This window comes from Serinus canaria, chromosome 5, assembly GCF_022539315.1.
Source record: "Serinus canaria isolate serCan28SL12 chromosome 5, serCan2020, whole genome shotgun sequence".
Taxonomy (NCBI): Eukaryota; Metazoa; Chordata; class Aves; order Passeriformes; family Fringillidae; genus Serinus; species Serinus canaria.
In genome coordinates, this window is record NC_066319.1 from 60,393,293 (window position 1) to 60,415,036 (window position 21,744).

General features: G+C 44.0%; 1 protein-coding gene across 1 annotated transcript in view; it reads left to right on the top strand.

Annotated features, from left to right (window-relative positions):
* Positions 1-391: 391 nt before the first annotated feature.
* Positions 392-21,744, top strand: part of SOS2 (SOS Ras/Rho guanine nucleotide exchange factor 2) — a 48,348-nt gene continuing 26,995 nt past the window's right edge. Inside the window, exons 1-6 of the mRNA XM_050975445.1 lie at positions 392-541; positions 12,525-12,650; positions 15,676-15,807; positions 17,117-17,281; positions 17,979-18,182; positions 20,037-20,180. Of these exons, the coding sequence (XP_050831402.1) occupies positions 455-541; positions 12,525-12,650; positions 15,676-15,807; positions 17,117-17,281; positions 17,979-18,182; positions 20,037-20,180 (858 nt within the window). The 5' untranslated portion in view covers positions 392-454. The remainder of the gene's footprint in view (positions 542-12,524; positions 12,651-15,675; positions 15,808-17,116; positions 17,282-17,978; positions 18,183-20,036; positions 20,181-21,744) is intronic.

Below are 21,744 nucleotides of genomic sequence, written 5' to 3' on the forward strand. Positions count from 1 at the left end.
CCGCAGTTAAGGAATCATCCCCCAGTTCAGGAGCTCTCCCCCAGTTTAGGAGCTTTCCCCTCGGTAAGGAATTACCCCCTAGGTAAGGAACTCTGCCCTAGTTAAGGAATTACCCTCTAGTTCGGAAATCTCCCCTAGCTCAGGAATTATCTCCTGCTCCCGGAGCCCTCCCCGGGCCGGGATCTCCGTCCCCGCTCCGTGCCCGCAGTTCCGGGCGCGGCCCGCAGGGGGCGCGCGGGGCGGGCGGCGCAGGCGCGCAGGGCGGCGGCCGCGGGCGGCGGCGGCAGCGGGGCCGCAGCGAGCGGGGCCCGGCCCGGCCCGTCCCGACCCCCGCCCGGCGCCTCGCCGCGCCCCGAGCGGCCCCGAGCGGCCCCGCCGAGCCATGGCGGCCCGGCCGGGCGGGTGAGCAGCGACACCGCGGCGGCCCGGCCGGCCCCGATGCGGAGCGGCCGCCATGCAGCCGCCGCCGCAGCCCTACGAGTTCCTGGGCGAGGAGAACGGCCCGAAATGGCGCGGCCTCTTCGTGCCCGCCCTGCGCAAGGTCAGTCCCGGCACCGAGCGGCGGCACCTGCTCGGAGCCTGCCCCGCGCTCCGGGCGGGCGGAGCCCCGGCCCCCGCCCTGCCCTCGGGCAGCGCCGGGAGCGCCCCGAGCCCCCCGCGGCTCCCTCAGGGCCGGCCGGGGCCGCGGCGGGCGGGGATGCTGCGGGCGTGAGGGGCCGGGCGGGCGCCGCTGCTCCGACACCTGCGCTCGCTGAAGTTCGCTCTGCGCTTTAATTGGGGCTCTCGCTTCCAGGGGTTGGTGTCCCAGATTGGCTTGGCTTGGAGGGGATCTTAAATCTCACCTCGTTCCAACTGCCTGCCCTGGGCAGGGACACCTTCCACTATCCCAGGGTGCTCCAAGCCCTGTCCAGCCTGGCCTTGGACACTTCCAGAGATCCAGGGGCAGCCACGGCTTCTCTGGGCACCCTGATGGCATTGCTGATGTGCAGGGGAATGGCATCCTTTATCCCTTCCTTCATCCCCTCCTTCACCCCTTCATGCTTTCCTTCGCCCCTTCCTTCACCCCTTCCTTCATCCCTTCCTCTCTTCTTCTTCCCTTCCTGCTTCCCTTCCTTCACCCCCTCCTTCATCCCCTCCCCAGCGTTTCTCCTGACGCCTTTCCAGGCTCTTTCCCCGCGGTGCTCCTGGCACTCAGGTGCCACCTGGGACAGCAGCCACCTGTGGTGCAGGCAGAATCCACCCTGTGGCACATCTGCCACTGCCCAGCTGAGAGTGGGAAACCCCACGGGAGGTGAATCCCTGGGTTTAGGATGTGTTCACCCCCAGCGGTGTAAAAAAGTGATAAACTGAGGCTGGAGGGAGCAGTGCCATTTCTGCTGTGTGCCATTTCCAAAAGCTGAGAGTTATTCCATAGTTCTGACCATCATTATCTGCTGATCTGCATCTCTGGTGCTGCCATACAAATACTTTGGGCAGTGGTGAGTGGTTTGTCTCTTTTTTCTCCAAGAATAGATGCAGTGATGCTGTTGGATAATGATTCTCTGTTATTTTTTAATAGAATAAAAGATTTGCATTTGTTTTGGGTGCCTGTCTAAGTAGTCTTGTGGCTGGCATAGAAACCACTAATTGCCTGTCTGAAGAATCCTGGATTTTCTACTCTTTACCCTAAAATCTTCTGCTCATGGAAGCTGCTTTCCAGTGTCTAGAGAGTGCCAGGCTGTTCTTTTCCTGATCTCTCTGGAGTCTGACCTGAAGCAGCCCCTTAACACCAACGAGCATCTGCCCAAACATGAGCTACAGCTGCAGAAAGATTCCCTTAAAATGTAGAGGTGCTTTCATCATCCTCAAATACAAATGCAGCAGAAGTTGTTGGGTTCATGCTGCTTTACCAGTTCTCTTTGTGCATTTGGTTTTGGTGAAAAAAGCAGCAATTTCAGCTTTCTAAAGAGGAAACAGGGCTGTGATGCCAGTGAGTGCCTGTAAAAATGTGCATTTGCTTATAGCCAGGTTTTTTCTCCCTGGGAAAGTTTCCTGGTGTGCAGGACCCACCCTGGAGCATGAGGCAATCGGGCTGTAATGTGAATTTCTGCTGTGAACACACAGTATCAGTGAGTCAACCCAAAATTGTATCATTGTCAGCCTGCTGGGGAAGCACTCTCAGTGTGAACACATTTAAAAGACTCTCTTTAAAACAAGCACTGGAGAGCTTAAAATGGACAGGAAATGACCCAAAATAACTATTCCATTATTTCTAGGGGAGCTGAAGAACCTGGCACTGAATCCAGAGATAAATCCTCAAATTTTCTGTTAATTTCCCAATTCATGAATCATCATCACTGCTGTTTGCAGACAGTTAAAAATCCACTTGTTGGCCAGCTGAGATGTAATTTTTCCAAGCAGGTTGCTTTGGGATGAAAACTTTAAATAAACTTTAGTATTTTTTTAGTTAAACACCTGCAATAGAAGGGTTTTTTAAGTCTCAAGCTGTGTTTTTAATATCCTGGGCATTATTTCCCATTCCTGAAGGCTTTTCCTTTAAATGAGCACTTCTTGAAGGAGAGAAACAGAAAGCAGAAGCAGAAAAAGAAAATAAATTCTGGTTCTCTTTGAGCATGTTAAAGTGAGAAAAAGATTTAATTCTGAAATGCACAAAGATGTGGAGCTGGATAACTCCACTAACAATAAAGAATATTTCTTTATTGCTTGGATTTTAAGTCCAGAACATGCTTTGAAGAGCTCCAGTCTCTTTATTATGCACTCAGCAAGTTTAAGGTAACTTCTTTTTATCAAACCACTTTTAAATTCTTGCTGTGCTTTAATTCTATTCAGTGGACCCTTAAAAATGGTAAAACAAATCAGTTCTTATTTTAATACATGAAAAAAAGAGAATATGTCTTTTGAACAATATTTTATATGCATTTATACTCTTTAAGATTAGTAGAGAGTGCCAATTTTTACCTCAGGGTGGGAGTTTTTTTAGGAAAAACCCAAAGCTAAATGGTAAAACATCTTTAAATCAGATTTTAGATATTTTTATGCCCACATTCCTTAGCAGTGGCACCTGAGGATGGGAAATTAGAAGGGAATTGGGAATTATTTGCTTTTGTTCTAGTTGGGAGATGGACAAGCACATCCTTGCTCAAAAACACTGAATTTCTTTCTTTTCTTCTGCTGCTGTGCTGGAAATGGAGCAGGGAGTGAGGGTAATTTGATATAAAATCCTTTCAAAGTGAATGAATCAGAAGAAAACATTATTTTGATGTGATCACTGAGGTTTGGTGACTTGAGGTGCTCTTTGGAGCAGGTGGATCACCCCAAACTCATCCTGAGAAAGGCTTTTCACCTGGCAGCTGGCTTTGGCTTTGGCTTTGGCTTTTGTTTGTTTGTTTTTTGGGGTTTGGGTTGGTTTTGCTTAGTTTGGCCTTTGTTGGGGGAGATGTCAAATGGTGAAACCCTTTTCCAAAGCTGCATTTTGGGTTTGGGACCAGCAGATCCAGCACAGATCCAGTGCCACAGCTTGTTCTGGCTGAATTCCACATGAAACTCCCCAGAGCTGAATTATTTTACAGGTTGATGCTGGGATTTCAGTCCTGTGGGAATTATTGAATTCCAGTCCTGTAGGGTTTATTTTGCAGGTTGATTCTGGGATTTCAGTCCTGTATGAGTTACTTTGCAGGTTCATATTGGGATTCCAGACCTGTGTGAATTATTGAATAGGATTCCAGTCCTGTAGGAATTATTTTGAAGATTAATACTGGGTTTCCTGTCCTGTAAGAATTACTGAATGGAATTCCAGTCTTGTGTGAATTATTTTGAAGGTTGATACAGGGATTCCAATCCTGTGTGAGTTACTTTACAGGTTGATGCTGGGATTTCAGTCCTGTATGAATTACTGAATGGGATCTCAATCCTCTGTGATTTATTGAATGGGATTCCAGTCTTGTGTGAGATCCTTTGCAGGTTGATACTGGGATCCCAGTCCTGTGTGAATTATTGAATGGGATTCCAGTCCTGTGGGAATTTCAGAGGCAGCAGCTGAGTCTGTCACTCCCTCCAGCCCACTGGAGGTCCCAGGTTTATTATCCTGGATGTGAGCTGCATAAAAGGTTTTTGGGAAGTGTAGTTGAAAAATTCACCAAATGCCTTCCATTGGTACCTGGAATAAATTTCTTTTTCTTTTCCTGATCTCTCTGGAATCTGACCTGAAGCAGCCCCTAAACACCAACCAGCATCTGCCCAAACGTGAGCTACAGCTGCAGAAAGATTCCCCTGGAACAGATTTTTAAAATAAACCCCATAGGTGACCCCACAGAATTAGAGTGTAATTTTGAAAATAGTGAGGACTGTGAGGAATTTGTAAATATGGATTTATTCACCTTGAAATATTCTTGTGTGTCCTGAGCTTATATTTTACAAGAGATGGAGGGACAGGAGCCAGGGAATGGCTCCCAGTGCCAGAGGGCAGGGATGGATGGGAGATTGGGAACTGGGAATTCCTGGCTGGGCTGGAATTGCCAGAGCAGCTGGGGCTGCCCCTGGATCCCTGGCAGTGCCCAAGGCCAGGCTGGACACTGGGACACCCTGGGACAGTGGGAGGTGTCCCTGCCATGGCAGGGCTGGCACTGGGTGGGTTTAAATCCAACCCAAACCATTCCAGGATTCCATAATTAGGATTTGTGTCCACTGGCAAATTCAAGATGTATTTCTGTAAACAAGAGCTGTGTGTTCAGCTGCTTTGCTCTTTGATTTTTTTCTAAACAAATTTCAGGAGCACCTCCCAGGGATTCTCCTTTTGGGTTTTCTCTGTGCTCCACACACAGTTAAACCCCACAGCTCTGCAGGCACCACATGTTGGGATCATCCTGAATCTGGGCACTATTTGCATTTTCTAAAACAATTCCACCATTGCTCTGGACCACTCATCAGATTTCTAGAGCATGACTAAAGGGTTTATTCTTAGCAAATGTTGCATAGGCAGATATAAAAGACCATTTTGAGGACTTTTTTTTGAGTTTACATTAGTTCAGTGCTTCTGTATTTTTAAACATGAGGGAGTTTCTCTGTGGGGATGTGTGAGGTTGGGATTGAGGTCAGGAGGTGCAGGGGTGTCCAGCTTTATTCCATGCATGTTTTCCATGGCAGGACCAGGCTCCCCTTGGGTTAAAATTATTTAATGTGTTTTAGCCTCATTATAATGGATTATTATTTAAGGCATTTTAATTTCATTAGCATCTGTTATTATATAATGCATTACAATTCCAACAGGAAAGTTGCTCGTTAAAAAAAAAAACAAAAAAAAACTTACATTTAGGTTTGAAATCTCTCAGGTCATTTAGCTTCTCATAAATACATTTATTTGAGCTCAGAAACCTGGACCTTGCAGACCTGCAGTTGCTCCAAACATGAATTTGAGTGACCTGGGCTAGTGGAAGGATTTGGAATGTGATGGGTTAAAAGATCCCTTCCAACCCAAACCAGTCTGGGATTCTGTGGATGCCTCAGCCTGGAACCAAAGGGGGCTGCTCCTTTTCTTGAAATCTTTTTCTTTTCATGCTTTTTTTTCATTGTAAAGTTCCTGACACAGGAATCTGTGGTTGGCACACAGTAGCAGGAGAGTTGGGAGGTGAAGGTGGATTTTAGCTCCCAGGTGTTCAGCAGCAATGCTGGGATTTCATTTGGCAGCTCCAGCAGAAGGAACATTTCCTACCTGTGCTGTTCAGGTGGAAATGGGAATTAGTGTTTGCCTTGGCTTGGGAGCAGGCCCAGGAGTTAAAAACCACCAGAGCCCTTGGCTGCTGTGATTCACCTCCCTGGGGAGCCTCTGGGCTCCAGTCCCAATCCCAGTCCCAATCCCAGTGCTGGTGCCTTTCCCATCTCCTCATCCTCTCACCTCCTGCAGTGTCTCCTGCCCACCTCCTGCTGCTCTCCCTGGGTTTCCAGCTCTCTCTTTGCTCAGTGCAGCCCTTATCTAATCAGTTCAGAGGAGCTGTGCACTCTGGGATTTGCTTTTCTAATGAGCTCACTGGTTGCCTGTGTGCCAGCCTTTCCCATCAGTGCTTCCTGAGGGTTACTCATGTGGAAAACCTGCCTTTCCTGCACCCATGGCCCTGCTCTCCTGGCTCTGAATGTCACCTCAGTGACCACTTGGTTCATGGGGGGATTGCTCTGAGGGCCTTCACTGTCTCCAGGTTGTAGGAATTCTTCCCTGGGAGGGAGGTGAGGTCCTGGCACAGGTGCCCAGAGCAGCTGTGGCTGCCCCTGGATCCCTGGAGTGTCCAGGGCCAGGCTGGATGGCTTTGGAGCAGCCTGGGATGGTGTCAGGTGTCCCTGCCATGGCAGGGCTGGGATGAGATGGGATTTGAGCTCCCTTCCAACCCAAACCATCCTGGGATTCAAGCTGCAGGTTGGAATAACTCAGTCTGCCTCACTGAACCGTGCTCCTTGGGAAGGGTGGGGTGTAAAAAGTGGGAGAGGGAGCCCCTGAGTGCTGGATTCTGAGCTCAGAGCAGCTCCCAGCTCCCTGTGAAGAGTTCTGGGAGAACTGGGAGCTGTCAGGGTTTGCTGGAATCTGAAATGCAGGGAACTCTCAGAGCTTTGGGGCTGTGAGCCAAAGATCAGAATGGAACCCAGGATTTGATCTGAGACCTTGGAAAAGGCTCCCAAACTGAGGGGCCAGAAGTGAGAATGTGGATTTATAGTTTAAAGCAGAGACAGGTTAACCTGAGTGAAGGAAAGTTGAGAGGTTTAGAGTTTAAGATATAGAAATAAAAGTAGTTCCAGAGGCCAACAGGGAGTTTAGAGTGCAGCACTGTGGGTTTGTGTGCCATGACATGAGTGGCTGAGAAAGCTCACACTGCAGCATGGGTCCATAGGATGAAATATGTAAGGATTGGGTCAAAAACATAAATATCCTTCTTGGTGGTGTTTTATTGGTCAATAACTCCTTAAAAAGTCTTGTAAACTAAAGGTTTTGTGCCCTTCTGAGCCATGCAGTGAAGATGTGAACCCAGCTCACCCTTCCTGTACAAGATAAGAAAATAAATCACCCAATCTAAAATCTCAGAGGTCCCATCTCTACCTCATTCAGAACCTTCAGAAATCCCCCAAGTGTTCAATCAGAAGAGGGCACAGCCACCTCGAGGTGTTTCCCTCCCCTGTCACAGCCAGAGGCTGTGCTGGGCTGCATTTGGTGATGGATCAAATCCAAACACTTCATTTTCCAGCAGGTTTGAAGATTAAAATGTATATATATACACATATATATGTGTGTGTGTGTGTGTGTGTGTGTGTGTGTATACATATATATATATATATATAGTTTGTGGGTATGTGAACAGACCCACTTTTAGCTTCTCCTTGACTCCTTATAAAAGAAAACAACAATTAACTGGAGAAAGAAGAATTTGTGTGTATTTATACATTATTAATGTTTTTTCTGTGGGAACCAAGCAGCTTTCCCAGGAGATTTTGGGACAGTCTTTGGTGCTGTTTCAGAGTCAGATCCTGTCTGTACCACCCTTCATTCCTGCTTTAATTCACCCTCCCCTCAACTACAATATACTGTGAAGAGAAGATTATTTAAATAGCTAAAGATGGAAAAAACCCCACATTTAACCAAAGTGGTGGTGGAAAATGATTTTTAATACCCCTGTGCAGTCAGTTGAGGGATAATTTTATTTTGCTAACCATGCTTCAGTTAAAAAGCCAAATGCTGTGTGTAGATAAAAATTCTCTTTTACTTAAGAGGCTGCTTCCTGCTGTTCCTCTCTCAGCATGTTTTAGTCTGATTTCAGAAAGACAGGCCAGGCAGAAAATGCAGCACTGGAAATAAAATGAGAAATCAGTGTGGTTATTTTAAAAAAGTTGACAGTGCATTTTAATTGGGGATTTCTCTTCAAGTATTTAAATCTTTTTAAATTTAAACCAGGTCCCTTGTGGTTCTTTCTAAAGAATAATGCTTGGAAATTGGGAATATCAGTGCTGTCCCCTTCAAGTTGCTCCATTTGGTTCCCTTCTTCCTCTGGAGCATCATCCAGATGAAGGATTAAAAATTCCTTTGGAGCAAATATTTTCTGTTTCTTGTGGTCAGGGTTCTCTTTAGGAGAGAAAAGATAAGAAGGAATTAAAAAAAAGAGATTTAAAATAATAGTTTCTTTTTTTTTTAATTTAAATGATAAACTTCTTGTTCTGAAATCCCGGGTAATACTGGAATTCCATTTTCTGAAAATGTAGTTTTGGATATGAGTAGAAAACTGGGATGTTTTTTACCAAATATTTCAGAAAGATGAATCCAAATTTTTGTGGTGGAATGTGCTGCCTGCAGACTCAATGTGCACATCATGGATTTGGGAATTTTCTCTTCTTGGGGGTTTTTTAATGAAAAATCTCTTGTTTTGCTCAAGTTCTCGCTGTGGAACAGCTGGAGCTTTCTGGATGTGTTTTCACTATCAAAATAATCTATTAAGTAAAAAGATATTTAGGTGTTGTGGCCAAGTTGTTGGTTTGTCTCAGAAAAGGCTAAAAAGAACTTCCTTGCAGGTGTCTATTTTTCTCTGTATTTTTCCCCCTCAGTTTTTTGTCATTTCTAATGAAACCCTTTGATAATTTTTTTCTACTCTGGACTTCTGCATTTCCCAAAGTCTGAGATCCAGAATTCCTGTGAATTCTAAATCCTGAATTTAAAATTAACCCTGCCATTATATTGGTTTAAAAAAAACCCAAGAAAGAAGATCAGTTTGTTTCTAGTTTTAATAGCATTTATCTCCATGAAAAGTTTTCATCCTCATCTTTTCTCAACAGACTCTTTGCTCTGAGGATTAACAATATCTCACTGAGAAGGAATTTTGAGGAGAAGCTCTTGAGGATTTTCATCAAATGCACATTGGAAGGGTGGAAGAATAGGGAAAAGTGGAAGGACAAGAGAAGGAGCAGTTCAGGGATTTCAGCTTAGGAATTTCAATATAAAATAAAATTATGTCCCCCAGAAAGGCCTTAAGGCCAAGTTTAAATGCCCCCCTTGCACCTGTTTTTAAATTTCTTTTCATTGGAACATCTTGGACTAAATCTATGTAAATGGCACTAAAAATGAGTTAGTTCTGCTAATCCTGATCTCTCTAATGACTCCAGACACTCTGCTATTTCATAGATAAAATGGGTAAAAAGTAGGTTAAAGAATAGCTTAAAAATCTGTTTGCTGTGCTCCCTTCTGCTCAGGCCTTGCAGCAGAGCTCTGGCTCATCAGTGCAGCACCTTTGGATTTAAAGGGTATTCTGACCCTGAAAGGAAACAACTGCCAGAGAGGATCCAGCCTGGGTGGCTCTGGTGTGTTTGTGCCATGCCAGCTGATAGAGCTGGGCTCAGATATTTCAGTGGGAGCACAGATCAGTCACTGTCCCTTCTGTGGGTGCATCCCCAGGAGCTCCTCCTGCTTTTTGCCATACTCTGAGGGTTGATCAGTCTCTCCTTGCTTTTCCAGTCCTCTCAGTCAGGATTTGGGGAGTTCTCTAAAGGATAAGTGTTCTCTCCTTGATCCAGTGGCATCTCATGGGATCAGCTGGTGCCCAGCTTTTATTACAGCATTTTTGGTTTGCTCTGAAAAACACTGAAATGAAATTGCTTTTTTCTTCTCAGCATTTATGTCAAAATGACTTCTCTGAAAGCAGGGAGTGCAGAAGCACCTCTGGGACCTTTCAGGATGCTGCAGACTCATTTCAAGAGGGCAGCTGAGCTTCTAAATCCTCTGGGGAGAGTTGGCTCAACCAGGAGGTGTTGGGCTTTGTTCTTGGTTTTGCTCCTTTTGACTCCAGGACTTAGAGAGGGCCATGGAGGTGATTTGGGGGATGGACAGAAATGAGGGAAGGCTGGGGGTGCTGGGAATGTTCATCCTGGAGGAGAAGGCTCCAGGGAGAGCTCAGAGCCTCTTCTGGGGGTAAAGGGGCTCCAGGAGAGCTGGAGAGGGACTGGGGACAAGGGATGGAGGGACAGGAGCCAGGGAATGGCTCCCAGTGCCAGAGGGCAGGGATGGATTTGGGAATTCCTGGCTGTGGCTGCCCCTGGATCCCTGGCAGTGCCCAAGGCCAGGTTGGACATTGGGGCTTGGAGCAGCCTGGGACAGTGGGAGGTGTCCCTGCTATGGCAGGGCTGGGATAGGAAGGTGTTAAAGGTCCCTTGTAATCCAGGCCATTCCAGGATTTGTGTTCCCAAAGTGAAGCTGAGATTCCCTGGCACTGTTTAAGGAGGGCTCTGTGCTCCTCTGCTGCTCCTCAGCCTTGCTGCACATCCAGGTGCTCCCTGGACAGTTTAGGGGAGCGTGGCATGAGCTGTTCAGACCTGGGAACTGAAATCAGGTACAAATAAAATCACTTTTTGTGCAGTGAAGTCTGAAATAAGTGACTGGAAAGAGGAGAAGAGCTGAGGTCTGATCAGGGAATGGGAGTTCCCATCTTCTCCTGATCTTCCTCCTCCTCTTCTGATGTTCCTGTTCTTGTCAGTTCTCTGGAGCATCATTAAGGGGTCACTGCAGGGACACAGAATTTCATTTGATTTCCTTGCTGGGTCCTGCTCTTGCCCTAGTGCTGCTCTCTGAGCCACTGGCAGGACCTTAGCCCAGCACTTCCTGGTCTGCCATTGTTTTGTGAATTAAACTCTCGTGTTCAGGAAGAACACAAAATGCCCTGGCTATTGTTGAAAACCTGCTCTCTTAAGGAGGAGTTTTCAAGGAGTGAGTTTGGTTTTCTTGAGGATTTTTTCTTTCTTTCAGGATCTTGTGTCAGCTGGGAATTAGTTGTGTGAAGCAGAGATTCATGTTTGAGGCACAAAAGGCAAAATTACATTTACAGGGCTATGAAATAACTTTATAACAAGACTGGGGAGCTGGATTCAAGCTCACAGAGGGCAGGGTTAGATGAGAAATTGGGAATTCTTGGCTGAAAGGGTGGGAAGGTTCTGGAATAGAATTCCCAGAGCAGTTGTGGCTGTCCCTGGATCCCTGGCAGTGTCCAAGGCCAGGTTGGACAGGGCTTGGAGCACCTTGGGGTAGTGGGAGGTGTCCCTGCCATGGCAGGAGAGGAGCAGGGTGATCTTGAAGGTCCTTTCAAACCCAGACCATTCTGGGATTCTCCTTAATTTGGAGGAAGCCCTCAGAGCCCCCCAGTTTTTGGGACCTGTTCCCTGGGCTTTGGAAGGAGCTGTACCTTTATTTCAGAGCATCAGAATTCAACCCAAAGGTGTTTGTGTCTTGTCCCAAGGAGCTGCCACCCCAGGTGTCCTGTGAATACCAATGGCAGTGTGTTTGGAGGTGATTTACATGGAATTTGGATGGGGAGAGGAGGGAATTTCCCTGGATTGTCTTCCTTCCAAATCTTTTGGCTATAGTTTGAGATCTAGTGAGCACTTTCCTGACTGAGAGGCTGCCAGGGAAAACTGAGTGTGGAGACCAACCCCTGAGTGCTTTTTTTTCTTTTTAAGGTGGGGTGGTTTGGATGGGGGGATTTTTAGTAGCAAAAGGGCCCTGCTGAGCCAGGATGAGTTAACTGTGGCCCTTCCTGCATGGACACATGCTGGGGTTGCCTGCTTTGGGTTCTCTGCTCTGGGAAACCAAAGCTGGGATTAATCTCCATGAAGTGAGAGAAGAGGAATTGTCCTGCCTTGCCTTGGAGAGAGGTGGGAAGCAGCTTTTCCTGGCTCTTCCCGGGTGGGTGTGTGCTGCTCCTGTGTCAGTGCCCCAGGCAGGGTGAGCTGCTGCTGCAGGCAGTGACTCCATCCCTCACTCATGGCTGGGGCTGGGAGCAGCAGTGCAGTCACTCACTGAGGCCATGAGTAACTCTCAGATACCCACAGGGATGGTTTCACTCCAGTGCTGGCACAAATCTGCCTTGGCTTGACACTCTTGCCACCATAATGGCCAAACACAGAGGTTGGAATTCCACAGAGGTGCCAGCTTGGCAGGATTAGGAATTACCACCTTAACTCCAGAGGAAAACTTGTGAGAAATATGAAAAGTGGGTGAATTTGCAGCACTGCAGTCCAGAGCTATCCTGCTTTTGCTGGGATTTGTTTTTAGGCCCAGCTTTCCATGAAAAAAAAATCCTAATTTGTGGTATTTGCTGGGTCCCCAGGACGAAGGAGGAAATGATGAATCTAACTCCATGTTCTTAGAAGGCTGATTTATTGTGCCATGATATATGATATGATATATGATATTGTATTGTATTGTATCATAACTATACTAAAGAGTAGAGAAAGACAGAAGGCTACAAAGAGTGATAATGAAAAGTTGTGACTCCTTCCAGAGTCCCAACACAGCCTGACCCTGATTGGTCATTAAGTTAAAACAATTCACATAAAACCAATGAAACAATGTCCAAACACATTCCAAAGCAGCAAAACACAGGAGAAGCAAATGAGATAATATTGTTTTCTTTTTCCCCCGAGGCTTCTCAGCTTCCCAGGAGAAGAATGCTGGGCAAAGAGGATTTTTCAGAAGATATGATGGTGACACTAATTCTCTGAATTGCTTTGGCCAGGTGCAGCAGCAGGTTCACCCCAACCTGTCAGCAAAGGAGGATTCCCTGTACTACATAGAGGAGCTGATCCTGCAGCTGCTGAACAAACTGTGCATTGCCCAGCCACGCACTGTGCAGGACGTGGAGGTAGGACTGGGGCTGCTAAACCAGGCCTGGCCTCTGCAACTGCTGAAATTATTTGGGATATTTTGGGCAATGCAGGCTGGAAGCCCAGAGTGTTGAATTTGCAGGGTCCCCAGGATGAAGGAGGAAATGATGAACTCCATGTTCTCAGAAGGCTGATTTATTATTCTATTCTATTCTATTCTATTCTATTCTATTCTATTCTATTCTATTCTATTCTATTCTATTCTATTCTATTCTATTCTATTCTATTCTATTCTATTCTATTCATTATATTCATTATATTTATTCTATTATATTTATTGTATTAAACAATGCTGAACTAAACTATACTAAAGAATACAGAAAGGATACAGACAGAAGGCTAAAGAAGAATGATAATGAAAAATTTGTGACTGTCTCTTCCAGAGTCCCACACAGCTGGCTGTGATTGGTCACTAAGTTAAAACAATTCACATAAAAACCAATCAAACAATTCACCTGTTGGATGAACAATCTCCAAACACATCCCAGAGCAGCAAAACACAGGGGAAGCAATCAGATAATTATTGTTTTCATTTTTCTCTGAGGCTTCTCAGCTTCCCAGGAGCAAAATCCTCGTGAAGGGATTTTTCAAAAAATGTGACAGTGACACCCAGAGCTTCCTGACACAACTTTGTGTCTGTCCCTGGATCCCTGGCAGTGCCCAAGGCCAGGCTGGATGGGTTTGGAGCAGCCTGGGATAGTGGAAGGTGTCCCATGGCAGGGATTGGAGCTGGATGAGCTTTAATGTCCCTTCCAACCCAAACTATTCTGGGATTCCCTGATTCTATTTAGATTATAAAAGCAAATTTAACTGGAAACTCTTTTTTTTTCTCAGTGCTTCAGGGTGGAAATTGTGGGAATTTTTCCTCATTGAGTGTGGGGAGTTGAAAATCTGCAGTTAGGATTTGGGAAGGAAGCTGCCAAGTCCTGCTCCATTCCCAGCCCAGGAGCTGCTTTAGCTGCACCTGAGCTTTGGAGGATCTGAGCTTGGAGCTGCTGTCAATTCCTCCTGTAAATGCAAAATGATTCAAAGGATTTTCTGCTGTTGAATGCACAATGAATTTAAGAATTTTTCCTACTTTTTTGACATCAATATGCAAGAAAAAAATTTAAATATTTCAATGAAAGGTTACTGTTGTCAGGCCTGGGTTGTGCAGCTGAAGGAATGGAGTTGGATGTTCCTGGGACTTTCTTGAGCTCACTGAGGCTCTTGTATTATTGCAGCTGTCATCATTCCAAAATGAGGGTTTGATGGAGTCTGGAGGGAGAAAATGCTTAAATGCTTCCATGTGGCTGTGCCCCAGCAGAGCTTTGTAGAGCATTAATTTGACATCAATCTGTAGGGCCAGGATTTTCAGCCTCAGCCAAAATGATGTCTTTGTATGGGATTCTCTACATGGAAATTAAAAGATTTTATATATATATATATATATATATTATATATATATATATATATATATATATAAGAATATAATGATATGTGTCTTACAATTATTATATGTCTGTATTAATATAAATTATATATTTTTGTCATGGAAATGAAAGAAAAAATTATATCTAGTTAAATGTATATAATTGTAGATTTTTAATATATATGTATGATGTGTATATATTTATGCAATTATATATATTTTTAATATGTTTGTGCATGTATATGTGTGTGTATGTATGTATGTATGTATGTATTGGCCCCATAATTGCCCAAAGGGTTTTAGATTTTTATTTGATGCCCTTCATTCAACATTAATTATTAATTTATGGGGTTTTTTTAATACTGATGCATGAAGATCATTATATCACTAAATTAAAAGCAAAATTTAATAGTTTCTTAAGAGCTCTTGGGATTGGATCTGCTCTCAGCTGTTTTTAGCTGGAGAGGGAACACATGAGAGCTGTGATCTCTGAAGTTGATCCTAAGATATTTACATAACAGCCTGGAGCTAATGGAACTGTTTGTCCAAGATGTTGTCCTTAAGTATTTGCCAGATCAAGGTCTAAAAATCTCAAATTCAAAATGTTTGATAAATAGAAGCAGCCCTTCCAATTGTTCCTGAAGGAGCAGAGGGGAGCAGAGCACAGCAGGCTTGTGTTAGGTGGGATATTGGATGGAATTCCCAGAGCCTGGGACAGTGGGAGGTGTCCCTGCCATGGCAGGGGTGGCACTGGATGGGATTGAATCCCTTCCAACCCAAACCAGTGTGGAACTCCGTGGTTCTAAGCTGGAGGATGCTGAATGCCACCTTAGCTCCATTTCTGGGAGGATCTCCTGGTAGGATGCCAAGGAAGGGGCATTTGGGGGCTGCTCTCCAGGAGGGAATGTCACCCTGTGTCACCCTGGGAGCTGCTCAGAAAGGTGGGCATTCAATGGCCACTGCAAAGGTTTCAAAGCTGCCTCTAGGAAAATCCCCTTCTCTGTTAGGGCCTCCTGTGAGGTCTTGGAATATGTGCAAAAGTCTTTTAATCAAAGGGACACAAATATTTCACCTTTTTTTTCCAGCTCATCCTTCAGCTTTTCATTCCTGCCATAAACTTGATCTGATGTAGTGCAAGTTACACTCTTTTCTCAAACAGGAACAACATCAGCTTGGGGTTTTTTGTAGGCTGTAAACTGCCCAGCACTTCCTGCTGGTGTTTGTATTTTGGGGTCCTGGTCTCACAGAACAGTCTGGGTTGGGAGGGATCTTAAAGACCATCCATATCCAACTCCTACCATGGCAGGAACATCTTCCACTGGAAGTGGAGACTGAACCCTCCTTGCTGCTCTTGAACAGATCATAGATTTTAGGAGATTTGAAGGAACTCTTGGTGCTGAGGGAGGGGAGCTTGTTCAGGATTGCTGAGAGAGAGAAGCTGAGTTGGGTAAGGAGAGAACAATTAGGAGAACGTGTTGCAAGCACTGAGGAGGAGGATAATTGCCTGTCCTGGAGGGGAAGTAATTTGCTGTGCTGTTTTATTTAAACCTCCCTGGTGGCTGTGCTTGGCTCAGAGCTGTGTGTGTTGGCAGGAGCGGGTTCAGAAGACCTTTCCCCACCCCATAGACAAGTGGGCCATCGCTGATGCTCAGTCGGCCATCGAGAAACGGAAAAGAAGGAACCCCCTCCTGCTCCCTGTGGACAAAATCCATCCCTTACTCAAGGTACCTCTCACCTTTCCTGTCCCCCAGCAGGACCTTTCGTGTATTTCTTTAATTTGGATGAAATTTTAAAAGTTTCTCTTCTTGGCAGAGGGAATAAAGAATCACCATAAAGCTGAATTTCTTGTAGTGTGTAATAAAAGTAAATCCTTCAATTCATCACCTTCAAGAGATCAGTGTGTTAATCCATCACTCTCCTTTGAATTAGGATTAGTTTGTTTTTAACATAAACAAAACTCCACAGCACTGCTTTGATCCATTTATTTGTTTCAAAATGCTGCAGAAGCCAAAATAGAAGAAGAGGGAGCAGCAGATCCTGTTCCTTGTGTACTGTCAACCAGGATGTGTCAGTGTCCTCTCAGTCCCTGCTGAATGTCACTGCTGCCTCAGATTTAAAAGTCAGGAGATCTGCAGAGGTGTTCCCAGCTGTAGAGAACTTTACTGGAGCATAAGCAGAAATGAAAGCACTTTTTCAGGTCTCCTTGCTGTGTTCACATACACATCTCCATTCCTGAGGGATAATGAGAGGGGGAGGCATATCAAGAGAGGAAACAGCATTAAATAACATCTTCCTAAACAGCACAGATTTTGGTGAAATCTGGTTTAGAAGTGTGAAAACAGGGCCAGAATCTGATTTTTAGAGGATGCACCAACACATAATGAGAACAAGTCTGCCTTCTTCAAATGCACCAAGTCAGCTGCCTTCTCTGGCAGGTGAAAGGCTGCGTGGTGCCAGCTGTTCAGGACATGGAGCATCTTCCCAGGGGTAATGTGCTGCATTCATCCTGGGTTTGTCTCTTCAGACTTCCATTATTAAAGTTCCATTATTTTATGGAGTGCTGAGTGCTCAGTTGGCGTGGCAGGGGGTGGAGGAGATGATCTTTAATGTCCCTTCCCACCCAAAATTCCTTGAAAGTGAAACCTACTCTGTTCCTAAGAGTCCACATTAGGGTCAGGGTCCTGCAGTAAGCACAGACAGAGATGGAAATCTAAGTACAGGAGTGATTCCACTGGAGTCCCTTTCTTAAATGAATTCTGGTTTTAGGACTGTCATTTTTAGAGGAGGGATTCTTTCAAGTTCTGTAGCTTTTCCTCCCTTAAAATACTGCAAAATAACACAAGTATTTACAAGCCTCTCCTTCCAGGCAGATGTTCCAATTTCCATTTGATGTCTCAGCCCTGGCTGTTCCATTACTGTAAATTATCACCACAGCCAAAATCCATTTCAGTAGAAAATTCAATCTGTTTATTGTCATTCTGGATGAATTTCTGGAATAAATTCCATTTGTTTTCTCTTGTTTTCACTTTGCAGGAGGTGCTGGGCTACAAGGTGGATTACCATGTGTCTCTCTATATCGTGGCTGTCTTGGAATACATCTCAGCTGACATTTTAAAGCTGGCTGGAAATTATGTTTTCAATATCCGACACTTTGAGATCTCCCAGCAGGACATTAAAGTATCAATGTGTGCTGATAAGGTAAGGGCTTGGCATTAAAACAGTATTTGGAGGTGATTTGTTCCATTTTATTGGATCTGGAAGGTGTGTTCAAAGGAGGATCAGAGCCTGCTTTTACTCCAAGCCAGAGCTTCTCTCCTTGTTCATGCCAGACCTGTCACAGCAAAAATTTAAGTCAAAGGCAAAGTTTCTGTCCTTGTTCGTGGCACATCTGTCACAGCAGGAATTTAAGTTGAGCCTGCATAAATTTTGGAACAGCAGGAGCCTTCCCAAGCAGTGTAAGGCCAGAAAATGATGTTGTCCTTCATTTCTCTGCTGTCACACCCTCCTGATGTCACTTTGTCATGGCAGCTCTCCTTCCTAACACAGAAAAGACCTTTAGTTTTCATGCCCATTAAAATGAGAAACATTTTTGTTCGGTTTTATCTTCAGCAGGAGGTTTTGTCCGAGGCTTATGCAAGATTCCTTGTTTTCCAAGTTGATTCTGCATGAATTGTAACTTGTTTTCTAGGTCGTGCTCACTTCCAAGGGGGAAAATGGCTTTGGCAACTGCTGCAGCCTCCTGCTGCCAAAGTTGAAATATTACTCCCTTGTGAAAGTGAACACAGCAAGGATTGTATTAAAAACTCCAAGGATTTCTCTGAACACATTGAAACAGCTGAGCTGGAGGCACGTGTGAAGGCCTGGCTGGGTGTCATTCTCTGGATTTCTTTGGCAGGTTTTGATGGATATGTTTGATCAGGATGAGATTGGGTTGGTTTCTCTGTGTGAGGATGAGCCCTCTTCTTCTGGAGAGCTCAACTACTACGACCTGGTGAGAAATGAGATTGCAGAAGAAAGGCAATACCTGAGGGAGCTCAACCTGATCATCAAAGTATTTCGGGAAGCTTTTCTGTCCAACAGGAGACTCTTCACACCTCATGTGAGTCCTTTATTGATCAGCAATGCTAATTGCTCCATTAGCAGCCAGAACTTGCCCATTTTGCATTAACTGTGTTGGAGGTGAAATCAAATTTGATTTATTGTCTGTCAGTGAATAATGAGAGTTGGCTGTGTGTGAAATCCAGTGGGGGAATTGCCATTAATGGCAGTGGAGCCTAATGGACACAATTCCCTGTCAGATCCAGCAGCAGCTGGATTGGTTTGCTCATTCAGGTAATAATTTCACTTCTGCTTAAGACAAAAATTAAATCATCTACCTGCATGTGCAGTGAGTGCTTGAACTGACATTTGCAGGCTACCCCTTATCTGTAGAAATTCCAATTAAAACAGCCCTTGGCTGTGGATTCTCTAACTGTGAAGGGAAACTCTGTTTGAGAAATGATTGAAATATTTGATTGAAATTGTCCATGTGGCAAATTCTGTTCTCAGGAGGAGTAAGGAGGGATTGGTGGATCCTTTCTGTGGGCAGGGAGAAGGGGACAGGCCAACAGAACCTGAACTGGGATTTGTAGGTGGTACCAGCAGGTTCAAAAGAGGCAGCAGGAGCCATTCCCATCCCAGCTGGGTGTGGAAGTCCTTAGGGGCTGATGGAATTGTGCAGGTGTGGGGGTAGAATTCCAGTGAAGGTGATGGGAGCAGAGGGGAGCCATGTTTGGGAGCTGAGGAATATTCTTATGGGAATGGGAAATTTCAGGATTTCATGTTCCCACAGAGGATTCCCATGGTCTGGGCACTGCCTGGAGGTCAGTGGGAGGTTGAGGCAGAGAAATTTCTGAGCAGGGAATTCAGAGGGGGGATCCAAGGCACTGAACTGGGGAAGGGGCTCCCTCACTGAGTGTGGGGAGTTGAAAATCTGCAATGAGAATTTGGGAAGGAAGCTGCCAAGTCCTGCTCCATTCCCAGCCCAGGAGCTGCTTTAGCTGCACCTGTGGTTTGGAGGATCTGAGCTTGGAGCTGCTGTCAATTCCTGCTGTAAATCAGCTCCTTTCTGCTGTGTTCAGAGGGAGCAGGGAGGGCCAGGAGGGCCTGTCCAGGTCCCAGCCTGTCCTGGCAGCACAGCAGCTCCTGGGAAGGATGCTCTGGATATTGGGCAAGGCTGGATGTGCTCAGGGAAGCCTGGAGGGCTGGGAAGACCACAGAGCTTCTCTTCTCCTTGCTTTCTGATGGCTCCTCTCTGTTGGAACCCTGGCTGCTGGGAATTCCAGACTTTCTGTGCTGAGGCTCTGAACCCCAAGAGAACACTGCACTGACCTGAGGCTCTGGAGAAGCTTCCAGAATGGAATGACAGAACTGGGATTGTGTGTGGGGTTTGGATAGAAGTGTGTGACATCACAGGGTGGGAAACTCAGAGTTTGGGGTTTAGAATATAGTAATAGATATAAAACAGGATGGAGGTTTCAGGGTGGAGGCTGCTCCTTCTTCTTCACCTTCTTCTCCATGGGTCTGGGTGGTTTTGTGTAATTGGATAAAAAAGTCCCCATGGCAGCCATGGTTGTTGGTTATTGGGTTAAAAGTGAAAATAATTGAGGTGTCATTTCTTAATGGGACAGTTTATCCTTAAAAGGCCTTGGAGAGAGAGAGATGGGGCTCCATTTTTAGTTTGTTAGAGTGCAGAACTCAGGGTTTGTGAGACTGTGACAGAGATAAGAACTGATAAACATCTCAGTCCCAACAAGAAATTCCATCTAGCACATTTAATCCCAACCTTGGCAAAAAAAAACTTAAACCTCAACACTTCTCCATTTACCTCGTGGTTCAGACAAAACCCACTCCAATATTTCCATGCTCCAATAAATCCCCCCAGCCAGGACTCAGCCCTGTTTTGTGTTTGCAGGACATTGATGTGATCTTCAGCAACATTTCAGACATCCACGAGCTGACAGTGAAGCTTTTGGGACTGATTGAGGACACTGTGGAAATGACAGATGAGAGCAGCCCTCACCCTCTGGCTGGCAGCTGCTTTGAGGACCTGGCAGAGGTTTGGTGTTTCATTTGATGTTTGTTTTTATTAAATCACTCCATTTGGGTGCAGTGGTTTTGGTTCATCAGTTTGAGATTTGGCCAGTGTTGAGATTTCCCAGCCAGTGCTGGCCAATCCCCAGCACCCATTTCCTGCTGGGAGGGAGGACTGGGAGAAAGGCAAAGCTCAAAACCTTAAAAGGGTATAAAGAAAAACTTTATTAACAGTAATTCAAAGAAAGAGTCATAATAATCAGAACAAAAAATTCAAAACACTTCTCCTCCCCCCACAACCTTTTCTTTCCCATATAATATGTCATATAATATGTCATATAATATGTCATATAATATGTCATATAATATGTCATATAATATGTCATATAATATGTCATATAATATGTCATATAATATGTCATATAATATGTCATATAATATGTCATATAATATGTCATATAATATGTCATATAATATGTCATATAATATGTCATATAATATGTCATATAATATGTCATATAATATGTCATATAATATGTCATATAATATGTCATATAATATGTCATATAATATGTCATATAATATGTCATATAATATGTCATATAATATGTCATATAATATGTCATATAATATGTCATATAATATGTCATATAATATGTCATATAATATGTCATATAATATGTCATATAATATGTCATATAATATGTCATATAATATGTCATATAATATGTCATATAATATGTCATATAATATTTTAAAAATTCTCAAATACTCCATATTAAAATTATTCTATTAAATAGTCTTAAATATTATTTTACTTTATTATAATCTAATCTAATATCATAATATGATGTAATGTAATATGATGTAATGTAATATGATGTAATATGATATGATATGATATAATATAATATGATATTATATGATATAATATAATATAATATAATATAATATAATATAATATAATAATATAATATAATGTTATGTAATGTAATGTAATATAATATAATAATATAATATGTCATATAATATGTCATATAATATGTCATATAATATGATATAATCTAGTATAATATAATATAGTATAATGTAATACAATATAATGTAATACAAATAATATAATATAATACAATACAATATAATATATAGTATAATATAGTATAGTGTAATATAGTATAATATAATTAATAGATATAATTGCTATAATGTGATCTAATATAATATTTCATGTAGCATAATTATATTGTTTATTAAATATCAGTATTACCATTCTTAATTATTAAGAATATATTACCATATACTACATTATATATTACTATATGCTACATTTACTGTAATTTAAATATATTTTATTTAATGTTATTCTTACATAGTTCTATTCAGAAATGCAGAAGGGAGTCACAGAGCTGAGGAGGAGCAGAGCTCAGTTTGGTCAGAATTCCTGAGAGCAGGAGCAGGGTGGCTCTGGAATGCAGCAGGGAGGTGCACAGGGAGAAGGCAGCACCTGAGAGGTGGGAGGACAGTTCAGCTCAGAATCCACCACACCATTTCCATTGTCTGGGGACAAAACTCCTGGAGGGGATGACCAA